We start from the raw sequence: 19,906 nt of genomic DNA, 5'->3' as shown, positions 1-19,906 counted from the left end.
GCTGAGTACTGTTCTAGGCCCTGGGTATACAGCAATAAACAAAAAGACAAAACTTCCTGATGCTATGGTGCTCGTATTTCAGTTCAACATACTAACTCCAGTTTAGCTGGGCATTCAGCAGTGCCCCCTTCCCATAGTAAAATTTCAACATTTGAAATCAGGGTTTGTCTAGAAAATTAGAGGCCTATAATCATGCTGTTCGTATGACAATACTTAATGCTTTGAAGATGGGTAAGGTTTTTTGGAAAGAGTTTGAAGTTTCAGAGCCAAGCGTGGTAAATGACCTGGGTGACACAGCTGGAGAAGAGCATTTATCTAATGCCATGATTAAAATAATAAGACTGAATGCTCCACTGGACTGGGTGCCTCTTGAAGGCAAGGACCCTGTCCTGTTTATCTCTCATTTCCCAATTGCTGGCACAGTGCCTGCCACATAGTGGGTGTTTAACGACTTTGCAAAAGAAATGAATTGACAGGTGAATAAGGAGATTTTGGTGATCTCCTCTACTCTCATGACTTTAAATACCATCTAGACAGAGATAAATCCCAAATATATATCTCCAGTCCAGAACTTGCCTCTGAATGCTAGACTGCTATATCCAATTGCCTTCTCATCCTACCTAGAGGTCTTATAAGCATCTCTAACTTCACAGGTCCAAAGTCAAATTCCTGATTCCTCCTCTACCCGCCTCCCAAACTGGTCCACCCATAGTCTGCCCCTACTCTGTCAAATACAGCTTCACCCTTCCAGGTGCTCAGGACAAAATTCTTTAAGTTATCCTTGACTCCCTTCATCCTCGACAGCTGCTTTGATGGGCTTCTTATCCATCAAGATATCCTTATGGTTCTACCTTCAAAATATACATTTCCAGAATCTGTCTACTTCTCACTGTCTCCGCTGCTTTTACCTGGTTCAAGCTACCAGGATTATTGTAACAGACTCCTGACTTGCCTCCCAACTTCTACGTTTGCCCCCTAGCAGTCTACTCTCCCCACAACAGCCAAAGTAATCTGTTAAACATGTAAGATTGTGTAACTCCCCCAACGGCGTCTCTAATTTCTCCAAGTCTAAGTCCTTAGAGCTGTAATTTGTCCCTGCCTCATTTTCTACTCTCCCTTTAGCTCACTGTTCCAGCCACTCGCTCACCTCCTTGCTGATCCTTAAATGGTCCGGCATGAGGTTCAGGACTAGGGCCTTGGTACTCACTGTTCCCTCTGCCGGGAATGAGGTTCCCAACATGGTTCTTGCTCCCTTGCCTCAAAGGTCACCAACTCAGGGAGACCTTTCTTGACCACTCCATTTAAAACTGAAACCACAGTATGGCTCCCATTCTCCTTTCCTGCTTTATTTTTCTCCTTGGCACTCATGCCCGTTTAACATACCATATATTCTCCTTATGTATTTTTGTCTCTCCCCACCAGATTATAATCTCCATAAAGGCAGGAATTTTTGTTTACTTTGTTCACTGCTTAATCCCCAAGACCTAAAACAGCGCCTGTTTAATGAAATGAAAGTGCCCAATGAAGGGACAACAATAAAGCTAAATTTAATGAGCATTTACCATGTGAGGCTCCATCGCGAGGGACCCACAGATAACACCTAATTCTTACAGAGGAGGAAATTGAGGCACAAAGAAGCAGAAAAGCCATGATTACATACCCAGGTTTAACTCAACCACGTGTTCTTTTCTCCAGAACCCGGTGCCTCTCCTGTGCCAGAACCAGGTGGAGAGCCCCGAGCGCTCTGAGTCCACGCCACCGCTCCCCCCTCGCAGCCCGAGAGCAGGAGAGCTGCCGGGCCGGAACGGCTGCCGGAACAGAGACTGAATCCTCTCAGCAGTAGGCACCGCCCACTTTTTTACTGATTGGTTTTAGTTACCTCGACTAGGAAAGGGATGCTGTCTGGGGATGCAGGATCAGTGGCGCTTCATCCCTGAGCTAGCAAGAGACGGAAATCCAAAGTCAAGGGTATCGGTTTCCGCCCGGAGGGCTCTTCCAGCCGCTCCCGGAAGCTGCTCTCGCTGCCGGGGTAACGGGCCGCGAAGGCGGCGGCGGCGGCGGCGGCGGCGGCGGCGGCGGCGGCGCTGTCGTTATGGACCTGGAGGAGGCGGTGAGGGGGCCGAGTGCCGCGCCGCAGGGCGGCGGGGCGGGAGGGGAGGGAGGCTGAGGAGTAGGGGTGGAGGACGCCGGTTGGCTGTGGGGGCGGCCACTGGCCGAAGGGGAACGGGGCGGAAGGCTGCGGCGTGGGGACAGGGATGGGGCTGGCGGGGCTGGCGGGCCGCGTGTGCCCGCGCTTTGGGGGAAGAGGCTGGAGTTTCTGGCTGGGTGAGGTTGTGGGTGAAGGGACGGTGGGGTGTTCGTCGATGTGGGTATGTTTCGGGAGGAGGCTGAAGTTGTGGGTTTTGTGGGGTGGCCACCCACGTGTCTCATCTCTAAACGGGACCACCCAGAAGTTCCCTTTGATGCTGGAGGTTAGGCGAGGGAGGCGGGGCTTGGAACCAGAACGCCCCCAAGTAACCCCTGCTGGTGTCTCTGCGAATCTTAGCCATGGCCTGTGCAGGAATTCCAAATTCGGGTTTGGGGACACTCCAAGATTACAATAGTTATCCACATGGAGTCGCTGAAAACTTGACCAACTTGTTGAAGTAGATTTGGCATGCATTTTGACCCACTTCATAAAATGCCACTCTTTGATGGGGTTAGAGGAACAGTCGGTAATTAGATCAACAATAATAAGATTTCACGCACCAGAGAGTTGCGAATGGATAATTTGGTGCCAGTCTATCTATGTACAGAATCATTATGGTGATGGAAGGCCTTACTCATTGTAGACGCTCAATAAATGTCTACTGAATGAGGGTTAACGTCTGTAGATGCTAGGTTAATGAAATTAGCAATTAGAACTCACCATTAGCGTCGTATATAGTTATGAGTAGGGATCTTGTCGGTTTTGCTCACCCTCAAATCCCCAGCACCTAGTTAAGTGCCTAGTACATACATTATACATTATACATTATACTGCTGCGTGAACAAATCGAAACTTGAAACAACCCTAATAAAACTGTGGCTCCTTCGTGGTGGGTATGTGTTCTTAGTGTCCTGGAGGAAGTTCCAAATGGTATGCTATTTCTATTTTTTAAATCTTCTCTATTCTTGAATCTTATCATCTTTTTTCCTCACAGCATGTTCAAGGAGTTTTATTTACTCATCTTTTTTTCCCACTTTACCCCTACCACCTTGTCTTCTTTGTCTTTTTTTTTTTCACCCTCACACACTGCATATTTTAGAAACATTTAATAGTTTAATTCAGTTTCAGATGGCTCAGACTGAACTGTTCTTCTTGTTTATAGATAATCCCTCTGGTATATTTTCTATTCTCAGTGATTCTTTATTTATAGAGTAAAATTGTAGGGAACCCTCTAAGTAGAACTGCAGCGTTTAGGTACAATGTATTGAATGTGGTTTTCCTTTTCTCCTACAGAAAGAGTTCAAAGACCGTTGTTCTCAGTGTGCTGCTGTCTCTTGGGGTCTCACTGATGAAGGCAAATATTATTGCACTTCTTGCCACAATGTTACAGAAGTAAGTAACAGACCTCATTTATGAATTTGCTTGTGCTTTAAAAGTTGCAGTTTCAGCCTAACATGTGGCATAGGTCCCCCCAAAACTGATCTATTTTTATTACTCAGGCAATGTCCAAATATGAAAAATGTAAGCGGTCCTCAAATGCTTACACAAGGGTTGAAGACTTTGTAAGGTAGATTTAGGATGAGCTTTTGAAATTATGTTGGGCCACATATATAAATGTTTTCCTGATTCAGACTGTGTGGTATGTATATAAGGGGAAATAATTAAAATTGCACTTACAAGATGATGCATTTATTTTTATTAGTTACCACTTATTTAAGAGTTTTTAATGTATTGTGGTAGCTTAGAGGTTTGGAAGACAGAATGTTAGAAAGACTGTTGGGAGTATGAGAAATGTGCTTCATCGTCATTATATCTTTGTACAGTGCCTTACACATTACAGAGTGTTTTCTCATCCATTAATTCATCCCCTCATAACAACCCGTGAGATGTGTATACTATTACACCTATCTGTAGATGGGGCAAGTAAGGCTCATCAGTTGAGTGAGTTTGCCACAGTCACATGGATAGAGTGCTGAGCCAGGACTTGAACCTCAGGCTTCCAACGTCAGTGGTCATTTTATTCCACCACACCTGTCTCTTAAGGTAGAGGTTGGCCTACTGTCCTGTGGAACCTTGGTAAATGAGGCTCCCTTCACACTGGGAGTGCTAGGTCCTCTGGGACAGGCTAAACATGCCAGGACTCTGCTCTCTGGAAAAGGATTTGCTCAAAGTCTACAGAGCCAGGAAGGAACAGATATACTACCTTTGCCGTATAGGCCTATATAAGAAAGGTAAATTTGGGACAAATATAAGTAACTGTGTGAACTTCTTCTGGCCAGGATGAAGTAACAGGAGCCCACCTTAAACAACTAAAAGCCTGGACAAAATGTATGAAGTAAAAAATAGTTTTCTTGAGAAAAGTGGTTAATGTCGCTTGCAACTCAATCACCCAAGAGCTTTTCCTTGAGACAGTCTTTGTTCTTCAGTCTGCTTCCCATTTGGTCACACAGAGTATTAAGAAGATATGTACTAAAAAAAAAAAGAAGGAGATATGTACTCGATGAAATTGTTGATGTGATGGATATGTTCATTACCTTGTTTGTGGTGATGGTCTCGTGGATATACTCACACGTCAACTTGAACGCTTTAAATATGTGCAGTTTGCTTTGATGTATATGAGGCATTAATAGTTTTTGCTTTTGTGCCAGCAGTGCAGATGCAAACATGGTGAAGGAAGATGTGTCTAAATGGGCTGTTTATCGTTAGCAGATGAAGTCAGCATATACTATCTTTGGAGAAATTAAACTACCTTAACTAATTGCTTTCTTTTATTTCTGTCTTTGATAATGTTTCTGTTTGTTTCTGTCTGATAAAATCTGCTGCAGTCGTTTTTTAACTTGAAAGCCCCTAATGCCACTGTTTCCACATTTGAAAGATATCAGCCTGTATGGAATAACTTGTCAAGAATGTAGCATTCTTGAGGGTGGGCACCATCTTTAAACAGACGCAGAACCTGTCTCAATGCCTCCCATGTGATAGGCAGAGCTCTGTGTTGCACAACTTAAGTGGCTTCTCTTGGCTTTATTGTCTTCATATAGAGTGTGACACAATCAGTCCTTCCTGGAGAGCGGGGGTGTGTCGTGTCGGTGTGGAAATCCAGTGGGTGGGGAACGACCGACGAGATGGTGGTTTGCACCTGCAAAGAGTGGAGGCTGTGGCACAACTTCCCCTGTTTTTCTGCTCCTTTCATTGCCCTTCAACTTACTCTGTATATAATTCTCATGTTTTAGATACTCCACTGTCTGGAAGAAGGCCTTCTGAATTGATAAAGGAATTAGAATGTTATCTTGATTGATTTTATACAGGAAAAAAATTTTCAGGTCTTAAATCCGGCCAATTTATATTATAGACATTCTCGGAAGTATTTTGTGGGTATTTAATAAAGGTGTATGCTAGAATTGTGTGAGTTTAATAGATTTTTATGATCATAAGAGCAGATTTATTGTAGAAAATTTAGAAATTATGAAGATGAAAGCTAAAATTACCAGTGATCTCAACATACAACATTTCTTTTCATAGCTTCCATTTAGTCTTCTTTTCTTTTTTTCTGTGTATGAGAAGGGAAAGGGGATGTGGGTGAGTACCACTGAATCTTCTGTCTTAATAAATATTGTCCTGTGTTATTCTAAACATTTGTGGATGTGTTAATTGACTGTATAAATATTCCACAATATAACTATTCAGTAATTTAATTAGTTACAGCTTCAGTTTGTATACGTAGCTTTTTCTAGCTTTTAGTTATTTCACATTTTGTCTAATCCAGATTTTAAGCCCTTTTTTTTTTTTCTTGCCTACTGTTTATAGGTTTTACCTGTTTTTGCTGGGTAACTGCTTTGGTGTGTATTCTGACATGTCTTATTTTCTCAGTGTGGCCAACCCAGTCCACCAGAACTGCTTTGAATGTGGTTTCTTTAACAAGAGAGGATGTATTCCAAAAATCCTGTTAGAGACATTTCTTTTGTTCTTAATGAAAGTTGAAGATAAATTTCATTCCAAATCTCTAAATTTGGACAAATATATAAATGTTCCCTGTTGGTTAAAAATCTTCACCTTTTCCCCATCATTTAGACCTAATTCTTTTATATTTTGGTTGTGAGAGAACCAGAATCTTAGATACCAGCCCTTGAGAGAACTTAGAATTGAAGACTTTGGGATGAACTGTACTCAGCATTTAGTCATTCTAAAATCCTATAGGTTTGATTAAGAATAAAATTAGCACTTTTATAATTTCATAAATAAAGCTGTTTTAGAGTATTATTCAAACACATAGAAAAGTAGGATGAAACTAATCTGTATGTAGCTTAGGCATTGCTGACTACAGTGAATACAGAAGTTATTTTAATTTCAAAGTATGTTTTGGATAGAGAAAAAAGTGAATAAATTTGACTTTATGATTGGTTTCAGACATTTAAAGATCAATTTAAAATAAAACTTTATTCATTTGACATACATTTATTTAGTGTTTACTGTGTTCCTGGCACAGTTTTAGGTACTGAGAAATTTTGAATCAGAAAGCAATATAGGGCTTCCCTGGTGGTGCAGTGGTTGAGAGTCCGCCTGCCAGTGCAGGGGACACGGGTTCGTGCCACGGTCCAGGAAGATCCCACGTACCGCGGAGTGGCTGGGCCCGTGAGCCATGGCCGCTGAGCCTGCGCGTCCGGAGCCTGTGCTCTGCAACGGGAGAGGCCACAACAGTGAGAGGCCCGCGTACCGCAAAAAAAAAAAGCAATATAAAGGCTAACCAGAACGTTACACTTTATCTAATTTTCCCAAAATATTACCATCATTGGTCCTGGCACTCACAATCTGGTTCATTATACATCCCAGAGCATGCTTGGCAGTATAGTTAAGGAGATGTAAAACTATCTTTTTATGGTCTTTTTAATGGTCTGCTTCTATTTCCTGCAGAGATCTAGGGAAGTTATAAACACTGGGGCTATTCCTAATACTAAAATACAAGCCATCAACCGGGGACTTAAAAGAAAACGAAAACTTGGTAAGCTCTTTCTTCATATGTGCTTAGCATTTTTCAATCATGTTTTCACTTTCATGATTTGGGGATGTGGAATGGAATTTTAAATAGATTCTAAAGAAGTTGCCAGAATTTTAAGCAGGTAATCCAAAGTAGAATTAGAGTGGATAATTGTTGATGGTAAAATTGGAAGCAGATGTCTTAAAACATGTCCATTTTTTATTCTGCTTATTGTTAATGACTTGATTTTCCAGTGGAGCAACTATTATGCCAAAAATAATCTTAGCAAATGTAGCATATTTCTTTTTGTGTGTTGGTGTATGTTTTTCTGTTTTATATCTGTTATCTATTATATGATTTTCTGTGCTTTTAAAGAAAAATGCTTATTTTCTGAAATGAATCAGCTGTGGAGTTGTCAGGTTAGGCAAGTTAAACATGATATTCAGCTTTCAGAAATCCATTTCTCACACTGAATTTTGAACACACCCTTTTAAAATAGGGAAAATTATTTTCCCTTAAAATAAGCTCAGCATGGGTGTGCTTTGAAAAGTACTCTATTTCATTAATCCAGTGAGTACATAATAATTAACCATTATTGAGAAGAATCTGAGGTTAAGTTTAGCTGATGCTTTTTATTTCTGTGACTAATTGCCTAGGGCCAGATTCTCAGGTTTGCAACTAGGCTAATGGTAATGGTGGACTCTTCTATCTGAGGTAGCTTTAAGGATACACACATGAAATACATTATATATATAAATGTTAATGAAGTATCTATATGAAATACATTGCTGTTCTTAGATGAATAACAGAGAGACTGCCAAAATGCCAACTCATGTTCCTGTTTAACCTTTAGTAGTGACTATTTTTATTAGGTTAAACCTGATTAATTTTAATTAAATTTTTTAGAGTAAAACCTGATTAATTTGGACTTGACCTATCTAATAGTTAAAATTGTATATTTTAAACTTAAATTGCTGAAGGAACGTCAGGTGCTTCAAATTAAATGTTGAGTCTTATATTCAACCTCTTTGTCCTTAGTTGCTTCTTCATCTGTAAAGTGAGGATGTAATACCATTTATTATATAGAATAGGAACCCAGACTGAGAATTTAAAATACGACTTTATCAGTTTGTCAGAGCAGTGTGCAGGAAGGAGAGAGCACACATGGATAGAGCTTGGAGAGTTTAAACTCCCTGACCTTTGGAAAGCGTCAAAATTACAGGCTTCCTATTTTACTCCTATACAAGCTAAGACCCTTTCCAGAAAGTCCATTAGTCAGCAGGGGTGGGAAGGCCTTGTGACATTTGAGGTAAGGGAAGGGCATAGGAGTCCTGTGACATTCTGAGGGGAGAGAACCTCTTGGAGTCATGGTAACAGACTTCAGAAGCTGTGCGCTCATAACATATTTTTCAAAGAGTTACAGTATTTGTCCAGTAGGGAGGGGTAAAACATAAGGGTCTTAACAGATTTTAACATTCTCTTCAACTGGTAGTTTTATTTAAACATGTAGCTTTGTCCATTGCAGTGGCAGTTCTCGTCACAATCTCTTAAGGTTGTTTTGAGGTTGGAAGAAAGTAACCTACTTAAAATACCTGGTAACTAGGCTGAGCTCAATAAATCTTAGCTTCCTTGCTTTCAGTTTCACCCAGGAACCTAGAACCATCTTGAGAAAAGGAGAATGCCGTTGAGCAGTTTATTTTCTTTGTATATTCTTATTGCCCTTTCCTGCGATCTTGGAGCTTCACATCTTCACTTCTGTTCGTTCATTCTCCAAATACTCATTGTTCCCTTTCCATGTGAGTTGGAACAGAGGAGTCATACAAGCAGTGGCTGAGTGTCCTTTCATTTAGGATTCTGCTGGCCATTGTTCAGTACAGTATACATTTATAAAACTTATTTCATTTTTTTAATGTGGTGACTGTTCATTTTTCTGTCTCTGAACATTAACATTTCAGAAAAACTATAGATAATTTAAAATATTTAAAATCTGATAAATTATAAAAATGTTGTTTAGCTTTAGCATTTATGTACAGATTTGCCAGATGGGAAGCAAGAGAGTATAAGAATGGAAACTCTACTCAGGGGTATGAAAAAATTCCGGTTGAAGTGTATAAAACACAATTGTAACTATGTAGCAGCATTGCATTTAGTAAGTTGGGAATGCAAATATCTGAAACCTGTCATTTGTCATTTAGAGAAAGGCTGGGATTGGTATGTGTGCGAAGGTTTTCAGCACATACTTTATCAACAAGCAAAAGCCTTACAGATCCTTGGAGTAGGCCCAGAGTTAAAGGTAAGTCCATTTGTGCCTAGATGTTAGCTTTACATTTTGTTGTTTGAAGAACAGTAGACTTAGAGTGATACTAAGGAGGGCTATCAGTAATAACATTAGGCCTACTAGAAAGAATCATTTTTCTGATGATTTTGCTTTAATCCTTTTACTAGACCAGCAATTCCTAAAGTGTGTTCTACAGGATAGAAATAAGTAATACGTCCAAAAGAAAATAAGGTTTTAGTCTTCAGGTATTTAGGAAACACTGGGTTAAAGTAAAACAAATAACTTTGCCCACTTATTGGTGCCTTTTATGTGTTAGTGTGCTTTTTAATTTCCTAGGGGGTGTCGTATGCAGTATTCACAATTTGAGAGCAAAATACATTAAACCAGTGGTTTTTAAACTTGAGTGTGTGTGTATCAGAATCACCTAAAAGGCTTGTTAAAACACAGATCGCTTGACCTCATTCCAGAGTTTCTGATTAAGTAGGTCTGGAGTAGGGCCCAAGAATTTGCAGTTCTAACACGTTTCCAGATGACAGTGATGCTGCTGGATTCAGCGTAGCTGGAGAGAGGGTTTCATGCATATGTGGCGTGAGTAAACACGACAGTATATAGCAGTATGCTCATAAATGAAAATAAGAGCAAAAAGAAAAGGGAGAAAGGTCAGTGTCTCCTGAAGTCACCAAGAAGAGATTCGTAAAGCAGCCTTTGCTGTTCAAACCAGTGTCTGCGGCAGGCTGGCAGGATGACCCGTAGGCCAGTGCATGGCCTAAGTGGACTCTGAGCCTTACCCATGACAGTCACTGCGTCAGGTAAGATTACTGGTAGTCTGGGCTTTGTGAATCTGGTTTCTCCTTGCAGTCATCCTGTGTATAAGTGTTTTTCAATAAGTGGTTTCTATTAGTTACACCAACTAGCTTCAGTAGGGTTTATACCTGTGTAGCCTTCTATCTGCTTCATCGGGATTAATCCTGAAAACAGTTTCTCTGAAATTAACCCATGAGTATAACTGTTTAGACCTGACCAGTTAAATGGCACAGCCAGAACACAGGCTCTGGAATCAGGACCGACTCCAAATCCCATTCATGGCCTTTCTACTTATTGGCTAGGTCATTTTGGCAAAGTTACTCAGTTTCTTCAGTGGTAAAATAAGAGATAGTAGCTATCTTGCAGGATTGTGTTAAAGCTTATGGATGCCTTGTACCTAGCAGGTAGGTGATGAATAAATGGAAAAATTGTTTTGTTTGTTTGTTTTGTTTTACTTTCACTTGGGCGAGGGTGGGGGCAGTAAGAGGGAGGGGTGTCAATAGGTCACTGGACCCAGTAGCAGCTTTGCCCCTAACTGGAAGTGTAGTCACATGTAAGTTACTTTCTTTCTCTGAATCTTAATTTGCTTAACTTGTCAAAGGAAGGGATTCAACTAGGGGACCATAAGGAGCTAAAATCTAAGATTAAGAAGAATTTATTCCGTGCTTCCCGTATACCTGACATTGAAATGATCATTCTTCTTAAGGAAATTTAGGTAAGAAAGGTAAGAATACATGTAGATGGAAGCAGCGTGTAAAGCACAGGAGAGCAGCGAGTCTGTGGTGTGGGTGCGCCGGTGTATTTCTCATCATAACCTGAAGCACCACTCGTTTCCCTTCTACCTTAGAATGAAGTTTTACATAATTTTTGGAAGCGCTACCTTCAGAAGAGCAAGCAGGCATATTGTAAAAACCCAGTTTATACCAGTAGAAGGAAAACTACGGTAAGTCACAAATCTGAAAAGTGGGACCAGAAAACATGTCTAGTGAAGGGTAGAGATGAAGATGAGGTTCAGCCTTACCTGGGTTTATGTTGCTTGTCAGAGGGTTTTCAGTGAAGAGGTTTCCTTTACAGTCCAGAAGGACAGGGTCACTGATCTAGACACTGACCCCAAATAAGACATTGATGTCTTATTTGGCCAGTTGAAAACAAAGAAATTTGTGGTTAAGTTTCTAAACAGAAGCTTAAGGAATTTCTACCGTTGTGCTATTAAAAGCTTTTTTGCGTATATTATTCTTGCTGCTTGGAACACCTACTTCCTTTACTTGGTGTTTCAAGATTCAGCTCAGTTATCATCTGGGTGTTTCACCACCCACCCCCATCCGTCAAAGCAGTTAGATTTTTAGCAGTTTGCTATTAGTGCTTTGTAAGTGTGCCATGGATCATTTTATTTGGGGTAGGGGCGGATTCCACTGCTGAGAAACGTGGGTTTGGTAAGCTTTGATGTGTTTTATGTGTGATACTTACTCTCCAGGGCTGGGAAGAGATTCTGAACCTATTTGACAGACTTTTGTTAAGAGCTTAGAAACTTGGCCCAGTGTTTCCTTCTTTGGTTGGGGTCTCGTAGTTTCCACATGCAGTATTTAGTGACCCAGCAGTGAAAGAAATAGGTCCTAAGAACAAGAAGTTTAGAAATAGCAGGTGGGGGCTTCCCTGGTGGCACAGTGGTTAAGAATCCGCCTGCCAGTGCAGGGGTCATGGGTTCAAGCCCTGGTCCGGGAATATCCCACATGCCGTGGAGCAACTAAGCCCGTGTGCCACAGCTGCTGAGCCTGTGCTCTAGAGCCCGCGAGCCACAACTACTGAGCCTGCGTGCCGCAACTGCTGAAGCCTGCCCGCCTAGGGCCCGTGCTCCGCAACGAGAGAGGTCACCACAACGAGAGGCCCGTGCACCGCAACGAGGAGGGGCCCCCACTCGCTGCAACTAGAGAAAGCCCGCGCACAGCAACGAAGGCCCAATGCAGCCAAAATAAAATAAATAAAAAAGAAAAGAAGTAGCAGGTGGAGCAGGAATAATGATAGTTCAGTTTTGGGCATAAATTTGAGACAGCTTTTGGACATCCAAAAGGAAATGTCACGTCCTCAGATATGCAGATCTTCAGCTCAGAGGAGAGGTCTGGGCTGGAGATGTAAATTTAGAAGCTGGCAGCTTACACTATAATCAAAACTAAAATGCCATTGTTTGTAAGATGCACCATTATTTTAAGTACTTCCAAGAAAAGATAATGCTGCAGATTAAATCATGACATGCCTCTGATTGTAAGACACATCCTGATTTCAGGGATGTTAGAATGCGGAGACATGGGAGTGCATTTTAGAATTGAAAGCAATATATGTAGTGAATGGTATTTAAAACCACAAGACCAGATGACATCCCTGAGGAGTGAAGACAGAGAAGAGGACCAAGAACTGAGCTCTGGGCAACGCTAGGGTTAAGGTGTCTGGGATAAAAGAGGGAGGAATCAGCAAAGAAGCCTGAGGAGCCACTGGTGAGGTGGGAGGAAAGCCTAGGGAGTGAAGGGGGCATTCTAGAAACCAAGGGACAGAGTGTTTCAAGAGGAGGGGAGTGATCCACTGGGAGAAATGCTGCCTCCAGCTCAGGAAGGGAGAGGGCTGACAGTCGAAGAGCGGAGCAGTGGGATCAAAACTCCGCCTGGAATGGGGGACGGAGAGGAGAGGAATTGGAGCCAGCGAGTCTGGACAGCTCTCTCTGGGCACTTTGCTGCGAAGAAGTACAGAGAAATCGCCTTGTAGCTGGAGTCAAGGGGAATTTTTTTCTTCAAGTGGAATTCATGATGGTGCACTGATAGGAACGATACAGGAGAAAGAAGAAATTCTTGATGGAGAACGAATAGAAGCGAGTGCTAACCTTTGAGTAGAAGGTGGGTGGGATCGAGTGCACAAAGGGAGACACTGGCTTTAGAGGGGAGCGTGGAGAGCACTCCAGAAGAATCCGATGGAGGGCAGAGCGCGTGGTGGAGCTGCCGGCAGACGGTTGCCTGCGGGAGCCTGTGAACGTTTCCTCAGGATTGCTTCGGTTTTCTCAGAGTCTCCGCTTATCAGCCAGCTTTATGGTTGCCTGGCCCCTCGTGGGCTCGCCTGTCGGAGGGGATGTGCTTGACAGAACACGCAAGCATTATCCTGTCCCTGATTTTTTTTGTCTCATTCTCTTGTGGTTTTCTTTAACATGAGCTTTATCTCTTCATAATAAGATCAAGTTTCTTGGCCTGCGTGGTTGAGAGCATGGCTTTTTGACTGTGATCAGTTCCCCAAGGTAATGTCAGTCAGTGAGGCCTTTAGGTAGCCAGCCCGCTGACTTTTCTTAGGGACACTCTGACCACCATTCCAACAATACATGTGTGAAAAATTAAACAAGGGTAAGAGGTAGTATATCCTTGTCAAGCCTTAGTGTGCCTGGAGTCATTATTGACACTTGATGTTTTTATTGGTGTTGATACTAGAGCTGCAAGAGAGGTGTTAGTTACAGAGAGAAGGAGGCTTGACATGTCTGCCTGTTTCCTTGCTCACGCTTGACTGAAGCCCTTCTCCAAGAAGCGTTGCCGGGAGGTGCTGGGGAGCACGTGCGGAAGTCGGGCTCTTCCAGTCGCGGGGACTGGGCGGACGGCTGCAGGTCTCTAGAGGGGTCCTTTTCTGGTGTTTGTGATGCTCAGGAATTGTTGACGTTTGTGGAAATTAATTATGTTGTAAATTCCTGTAAAATCATAATTTATACATTTTACAAAATAGGTATTAGAAGATAATCCAAGTCATTCAGACTGGGACAGTGAGCCTGAGCTGCTGAGTGACCTGAGCTGTCCTTCTTTTGTTGAAAGTGGAGCAGAATCTCAGCCTGATGTCCACACTCAAAAGCCTTTCCCCATCATCAAAGCATCACAATCAGGTAAGATGAGAATCAAACTAGCTGGCAATGCATCTTAAAAGTAGTCTAATCTCTTCATATGCCAAGGAGGGAAACTTGGCCTAGCAAGGAAGAATGACTTGTTGAATCATATGGCAAGGAGAAAGGTAAACTAAATGAAATCTTAGTGCGATTTTTAAAAAGGTACATCGTTTCTACGTGAGTTTTTTGGTGTGATTTTTAAAGGGAGCTAAACAGTAAGTAGATCCACAAAGGATGCTAGCTCCGTAAGGATAGGTGTGGGCTCAGAATTTTCAGAGAAAAGTTGCAGCAGAGAAATGGCAGAACTTAGCCATAAGGTAAGACAGACAAGAGTCAAAGATAAGTCGCCCAATTTCTCAGCATAGCAGGCTGAATAAAACGTACCATATTATGTGTGTGTATACATGTGTCTTACCTTCTGATTTAATTCCATAATTTAAAGTAGATGAGGAATATATTTAAGGTTACAGATATAGACCTCCTGAAAGCATTTATTCATATTAGTTTCCACACTCCTTTAAAAAAGAAAAAGTGATGGAAAACAGAGCTCAAAGAACAGACCAAGAATTTATTATAGATTGCTAGAATCTTGATGTGTGCTGATAGAGTTCTTTGAGAGAGAGCTTCCCAAACCTCTGGTGTTAGGGATTGTTGAAATCTGCATTAAGCATGGTTATATAACATTTTCAGCAAAACACTTCAGAAGTGTGGAGTGCTTATTTGCAAGCCCCTAGCCCTCCAAAGATTAAAAATTCCTATTATCAGCATATCCTCATTGGTTTTGTTTTGTTTTGTTTTGTTTTCTTCAGCATATCTACATTTCTTGTTGGACTGCACAATGACACAGATATCAGTTAAGTTACATTTTGTGTCCAAAGAAGTTAGAATCCTAGGACAATTGGGCTGCATGGAGTCTCTGGAGTTTCCTTCTCCATGCTTTCAGGCAAGCCTGGCTCAGATAGTCCCAGAGGACTACGACTCTAAACCATCCAAGCCTTTTATTTATTTTTTTAAAATATATTTATTTATTTGGTTTCTTTGTTTATTTTGGCTGTGCTGGGTCTTAGTTGCAGCACACAGAATCTTCGTTGCGGCATGCAGACTCTCAGTTGTGGCATGCATGCAGGATCTGGTTCCCTGACCGGGGATCAAACCCAGGCCCCCTGCATTGGGCGTGCAGAGTCCTACCCACTGGACCACCAGGAAAGTACCCCCATCCAAGCCTTCTAAAGAAAGCATCGTGATTATTTACCTATGTTAGGGGTTTTTGTTTGCATGTTTGTTTTTTAGTAAATGGTGATCCTTAGAGCCTTATTTTCATTTTTACATTAAGTGTAACTATTCAGACAACTCTTATTACAAAACTATAAAATGGAGGTATTCATGGGAATTCCCTGGCGGTCCAGTGGTTAGGATTTCACTGCCGGGGCCCAGGTTCAATTCCTGGTCGGGGCACTAAGATCCCACAAGCTGTGCGGTGCGGCCAAAGAAATGCAGATATTCATAAAGAAAATAAAATCACCAGTTATTGTATCACCCCAGAGTAACCACTGCCACTGAATTCTACTATACTCCAAAAGGTTTTTTTGTTTTTGTTAATTGGAGTATAATTGCTTTACAATGTTGTGTTAGTTTCTGTTGTGCAACAAAGTGAATCAGCTATAAGTATACATATGTCCCCATATCCCCTCCCTCTTGAGCCTCCCTCCTATCCTCTCTATCCCACCCCTCTAGGTGGTCACAAAGCACCGAGCTGATCTCCCTGTGCTATGCAGCTGCTTCCCACTAGCCATCCATTTTATATTTGGTAGTGTATATATGTCCATGCCACTCTCTCACTTCGTCGTAGCTCAGGTTTTTTATTCATGTATATATAGAGAGAAAGGGAAAGAGTTTTATTATTTTGTTTTGCAAAAATGTGAGCTATTTCATCATTCTTTAAATTTTTTTAATCAGAATTCTACATGCATGTTAATTCAAATAAATTTATGACTTGTTATAATAAATTACAAAAATAACAAATAAAAATAAATTGCAGTCCATTGTCTCCCCGAAATGTCCTGTTTCCAAGAGGCATTCATTTTCAACTCTTTTGCAACCTGCGTATCCCTATCGCACGCTTCTAGTACTACATCTTGATTTCCGGTTTTGGACATTAGCGATTAAATTCCCACTATGGAAGATGAAGCCTTAGCTCTTTCACTTATCCTTCACTGCCCCCCTCCCCATGTAGTTACCAACACACAATTATGAATTTCTCATTCTCTATCTTTCCAATATAATTTTTTACTGGATCAGTTTTTGGTGCTTAAATTGTAAGTGTATAAATGCTAGTCAGAACTGAACCACATAGCTTACTATGATTACTTTTTCTGTATATCTTTTGGTTTTTCCAGAGTTGATAATTGTCTTGTTATTTGTTTAGTTTTCTATTTATTTATTACTAATCCATAATTTGTTACTAATGTATCTCCACACTTCCCCTCAGTTCTGAAAATCTCTCAATTCCTTAGATATTCTGTCAATTTCATCTTCTGTAATAGACTTTCTGGAGCTTCTGAGCTGCTCTGATCTAGAATGATGTATTTCTAGACCTGTGTCCCAGCTGTCTCTGGGATCTCTTTACCACCATTCCAAGGATTCTGTCACCTCTCTCTTGTTAAATTTCTTATTGCCTTGATCTCACTTCATCTTCCCTCTTGGTTCACGCCCTCATTTTTGTGGAGCATCTTTTCTTATTTTGCTGAGGATATTAATATTATTTCCCACGGATTTGAAAATTTGTTTTGGCCTTGCCTGTTTATATTAGAGGATTTCTTCAAGTGTTTAGCAAGCCTAAGAAGGCTAGTCCTGTTTAAGAATGGAGATTGAAAAGTTGATTGAAACTTTCTACCCATGATTAATCTTGTCAGCTCTGCTCTGGTTTCTTTTCTTAGTGAACCTTCAGCATTGTCATCTTTAATTTATTTCCCCCCTAGCTGATCAGATTTTCCATTTGGAGGTTGTAAACCTGCCTGTTCTGGGAACTGGGTGGGAAAAAGGCCTCAGGGGAGGAAGGAGTTGTCTCAATACTCAATATGTAAACGTTCACTTAATCCTCCTGTTTTCAGTAAGATACCCCTACTTCAACTGTGTATGTGACTGACGCCCTATCCCAGAGAGCCCTTTGTTTTACTGTCTCTAGAGGAGAAACTTCCAATTTTCTGGCAAGATTGGGGAGCAGTCATTTGGCCGCATGGAGTTTGGGGAGAAGTCTGGGTGCCTAACTTCTTCTTAATCGGACTTTCAAGCTCTCCTCCCAGTATTAGTCCTACTTCACTCAGTTTCCAGGGGTACCTGGTTTAATCGATTCCTGAGCTTTCCTTAGAGGTCCCCAGGGGAAAATTAGATTGCTTTCTGGCTTTCCCTACTGCTGGCTGTGAATCCAGCTTTCTCAGCACTGCTAAGGCAATAATCAGCCATCCATTTGCTTTCCGGCTTTTAAAATTTTATTACCGTTGTCTCCTTTTCCTTGTTATTTCTTCTCATATTTATATCTTTTGAAAATTTCTTTATAATTGAAGTGGGACAGAACAGAGCCTAATGTATGTTTTCAATCTGCCATCTTAACTGGAAGTCCCTACATGTTATTATATATATAATATATATAGAAAGTTTTAACATAATATTTTATGGAAATCTGTGTCCTTGTATATTTCTTTAAAACTGTAGTCTTCAAACTTTAGCATCCACCAGAATCACCTGGAGGGCTTGTTAAACCATAGACTGGTAGGTTTGGTAATTTGCAGCTCTAGTAAGTTCTCAGGTGATGCTGATATACCTGCTCCAGGGTCTGCACCTTGAAAACCACTGATCTAAAGCATTGTGTAAATTGTTATGCACTGCTCCCTTGCATGGAGTTATTTAATTACATTTCTATTCCTGTCATTTGGTTGTTTGAAATTTTTGTCTTATTATAAACAGTGTTGCCACATGTCTTGACCCTGAATCTTTGCATGTTTTTTTTTTTTTTTTTGCGGTACGTGGGCATCTCACTGTTGTGGCCTCTCCCGTCGTGGAGCACAGGCTCCGGACGCGCAGGCTCAGCGGCCATGGCTCACGGGCTCAGCCTCTCCATGGCATGTGGGATCCTCCCGGACCGGGGCACGAACCCGTGTCCCCTGCATCGGCAGGTGGACTCTCAACCACTGCGCCACCAGGGAAGCCCAGAAAAGGGGATTTTGAGGGATAATTTGGAGAGTTTTTGCCCGAGAAAACTTGGAGTTTCTCAGGGTCATTCCTCATCCTGCTTTTTAAATCTACCCTCACTCCTTACTTTAAACACCAGTTATATCCTGACAACCCTAAAATTCCTATCTCTTGCCCATCTTCTCAACTATAGGATTTTTTATATTCAGCTGCCCTCAACATTTCTGTTTGTATGCTTAATAAAATCTTACACTTGTGCAATTCTGATATCTTGATTTCTCGTCAAACCTGATCTTTTGCCATCTTCCCTGTCTCAGTGACTGGCATCTCCATTCTTCTTGTCGCTCAGTCCAAAACCCTTAGAATCCTACTTGTCTTCTCTTTTTTTCTCATTCTTCACATCCAGTCCCTCAGTAAATCCTCTTGACTCTGCTTTCAAAATATGTCCAGAATCCAGCCACATCTCACCATCTGTAGGGTCGCCGCTCCAGTACAAGTGCCCGTCGTTGTCGACCTGGAATCGTGGTCTCCCGTGTGCCCGCCCCAGCTCCACTCTTCATAGCAGCCAGGGGAACCTTTTAAAACCATAAATGAGATCATGTAGCTCTTCTGTTTAAAACTCTCCAGAAACTTCTTACGTACTTAGAAGAAAATCTAAAGTACAAATCATGACCAACAAAGCCCTTTAGCAATATGGTTTCTTACTCTCTCCTGTCATGTCTTAACACTTGCCCCTCACCCGTGGTGCTCTCGCCACACTGGCTTCCTTGATGTTCCTTCAGGTTGACTCTGCTAATGTACTTGGTGTTCCTCTCCAGATCCTTAAGACTTATTCTCTGATTTCATTCAGGTCTCTGCTCAGATGTCACTTCCCCAAAGCGGCTTCTCTGACCACCTGTGTAAAATAGCACATGTCTCTTCCCTTCCATCATTTTGTATGCCGCTCCAGTGCTATTCATCTGTGTTGTGCTTAACCACTGTCTGCAAATTTTTGTGTGTGTGGGGGGGCGTTTATTTACTGTCTGTCACTACTAGTGTGTAGGTTTTAGGAGAGATGAGAGACTGTACACTGTCATTTCCCCAGAGGTAGAAGAGTGGCACAAAGAATGAGGTGGATAAGTATTTGTGGAATGAATGAGTTGAGGATGGAATAATGCCCCGTGGGGGAGGATGCCTGGAGGATGGGAGTGGGAGGGGGTGCTGCCGTAGCTAGTGTTTGGAGAGCCTCTCAGAGAAGGGGACACGTGAGTTGAGGCGTGACTCAAAGGAATTACACATTTTTTGCTTTGTAATTGTTTGTCCTTTTATTTATTTGAAAAATTGTTCCTGTTAACTATACAAAAATTCAAACAAGACAAATCCCTCCTTGGAATCTCTCAGCTCATCCGACTCCCAACAAAGAACCAGCAGTTACCTTTTTGGCCAGTTTTCTTCTGAATCGTTATTGCTCTTTATTGCCAAATTGTTCTTTGTAAAGATCATATCAGTAACCTAAAGATATTTAAAATACCTCTTTGGATTTTGCTGGTTTCTTCTTTGTTGTCCAAAATAGTTGCTTGTGCTTTTAAAAATCTC

At 41.6% G+C, this 19,906-nt stretch overlaps 1 protein-coding gene and 1 long non-coding RNA gene across 5 annotated transcripts in view; one reads left to right on the top strand and one right to left on the bottom strand.

Annotated features, from left to right (window-relative positions):
- The window catches only part of LOC115846045 (uncharacterized), a 56,037-nt gene extending 54,091 nt beyond the window's left edge, over positions 1-1,946 (bottom strand). The window contains exon 1 of the long non-coding RNA XR_009566301.1: positions 1,661-1,946. This is a non-coding gene — a long non-coding RNA (uncharacterized lncRNA). The remainder of the gene's footprint in view (positions 1-1,660) is intronic.
- A 61-nt stretch (positions 1,947-2,007) lies between these two features.
- Positions 2,008-19,906, top strand: part of TAF1B (TATA-box binding protein associated factor, RNA polymerase I subunit B) — a 59,059-nt gene continuing 41,160 nt past the window's right edge. For 3 of the 4 annotated variants that reach the window (XR_011377924.1, XM_060309926.2, XM_030844471.3), the window contains exons 1-6: positions 2,008-2,110; positions 3,482-3,580; positions 7,097-7,184; positions 9,356-9,453; positions 11,090-11,185; positions 13,990-14,143. Coding sequence is in view for 3 of the 4 variants with exons in the window: in XM_060309926.2 (XP_060165909.1) it covers positions 2,093-2,110; positions 3,482-3,580; positions 7,097-7,184; positions 9,356-9,453; positions 11,090-11,185; positions 13,990-14,143 (553 nt within the window). In the remaining variant the exon portion in view is untranslated. The remainder of the gene's footprint in view (positions 2,111-3,481; positions 3,581-7,096; positions 7,185-9,355; positions 9,454-11,089; positions 11,186-13,989; positions 14,144-19,906) is intronic. The other variant, XM_030844466.3, reaches the window with a different exon arrangement.

This window comes from Globicephala melas, chromosome 12 (assembly GCF_963455315.2).
Source record: "Globicephala melas chromosome 12, mGloMel1.2, whole genome shotgun sequence".
Taxonomy (NCBI): Eukaryota; Metazoa; Chordata; class Mammalia; order Artiodactyla; family Delphinidae; genus Globicephala; species Globicephala melas.
This window is presented reverse-complemented; position numbering and strand designations above follow the sequence as displayed.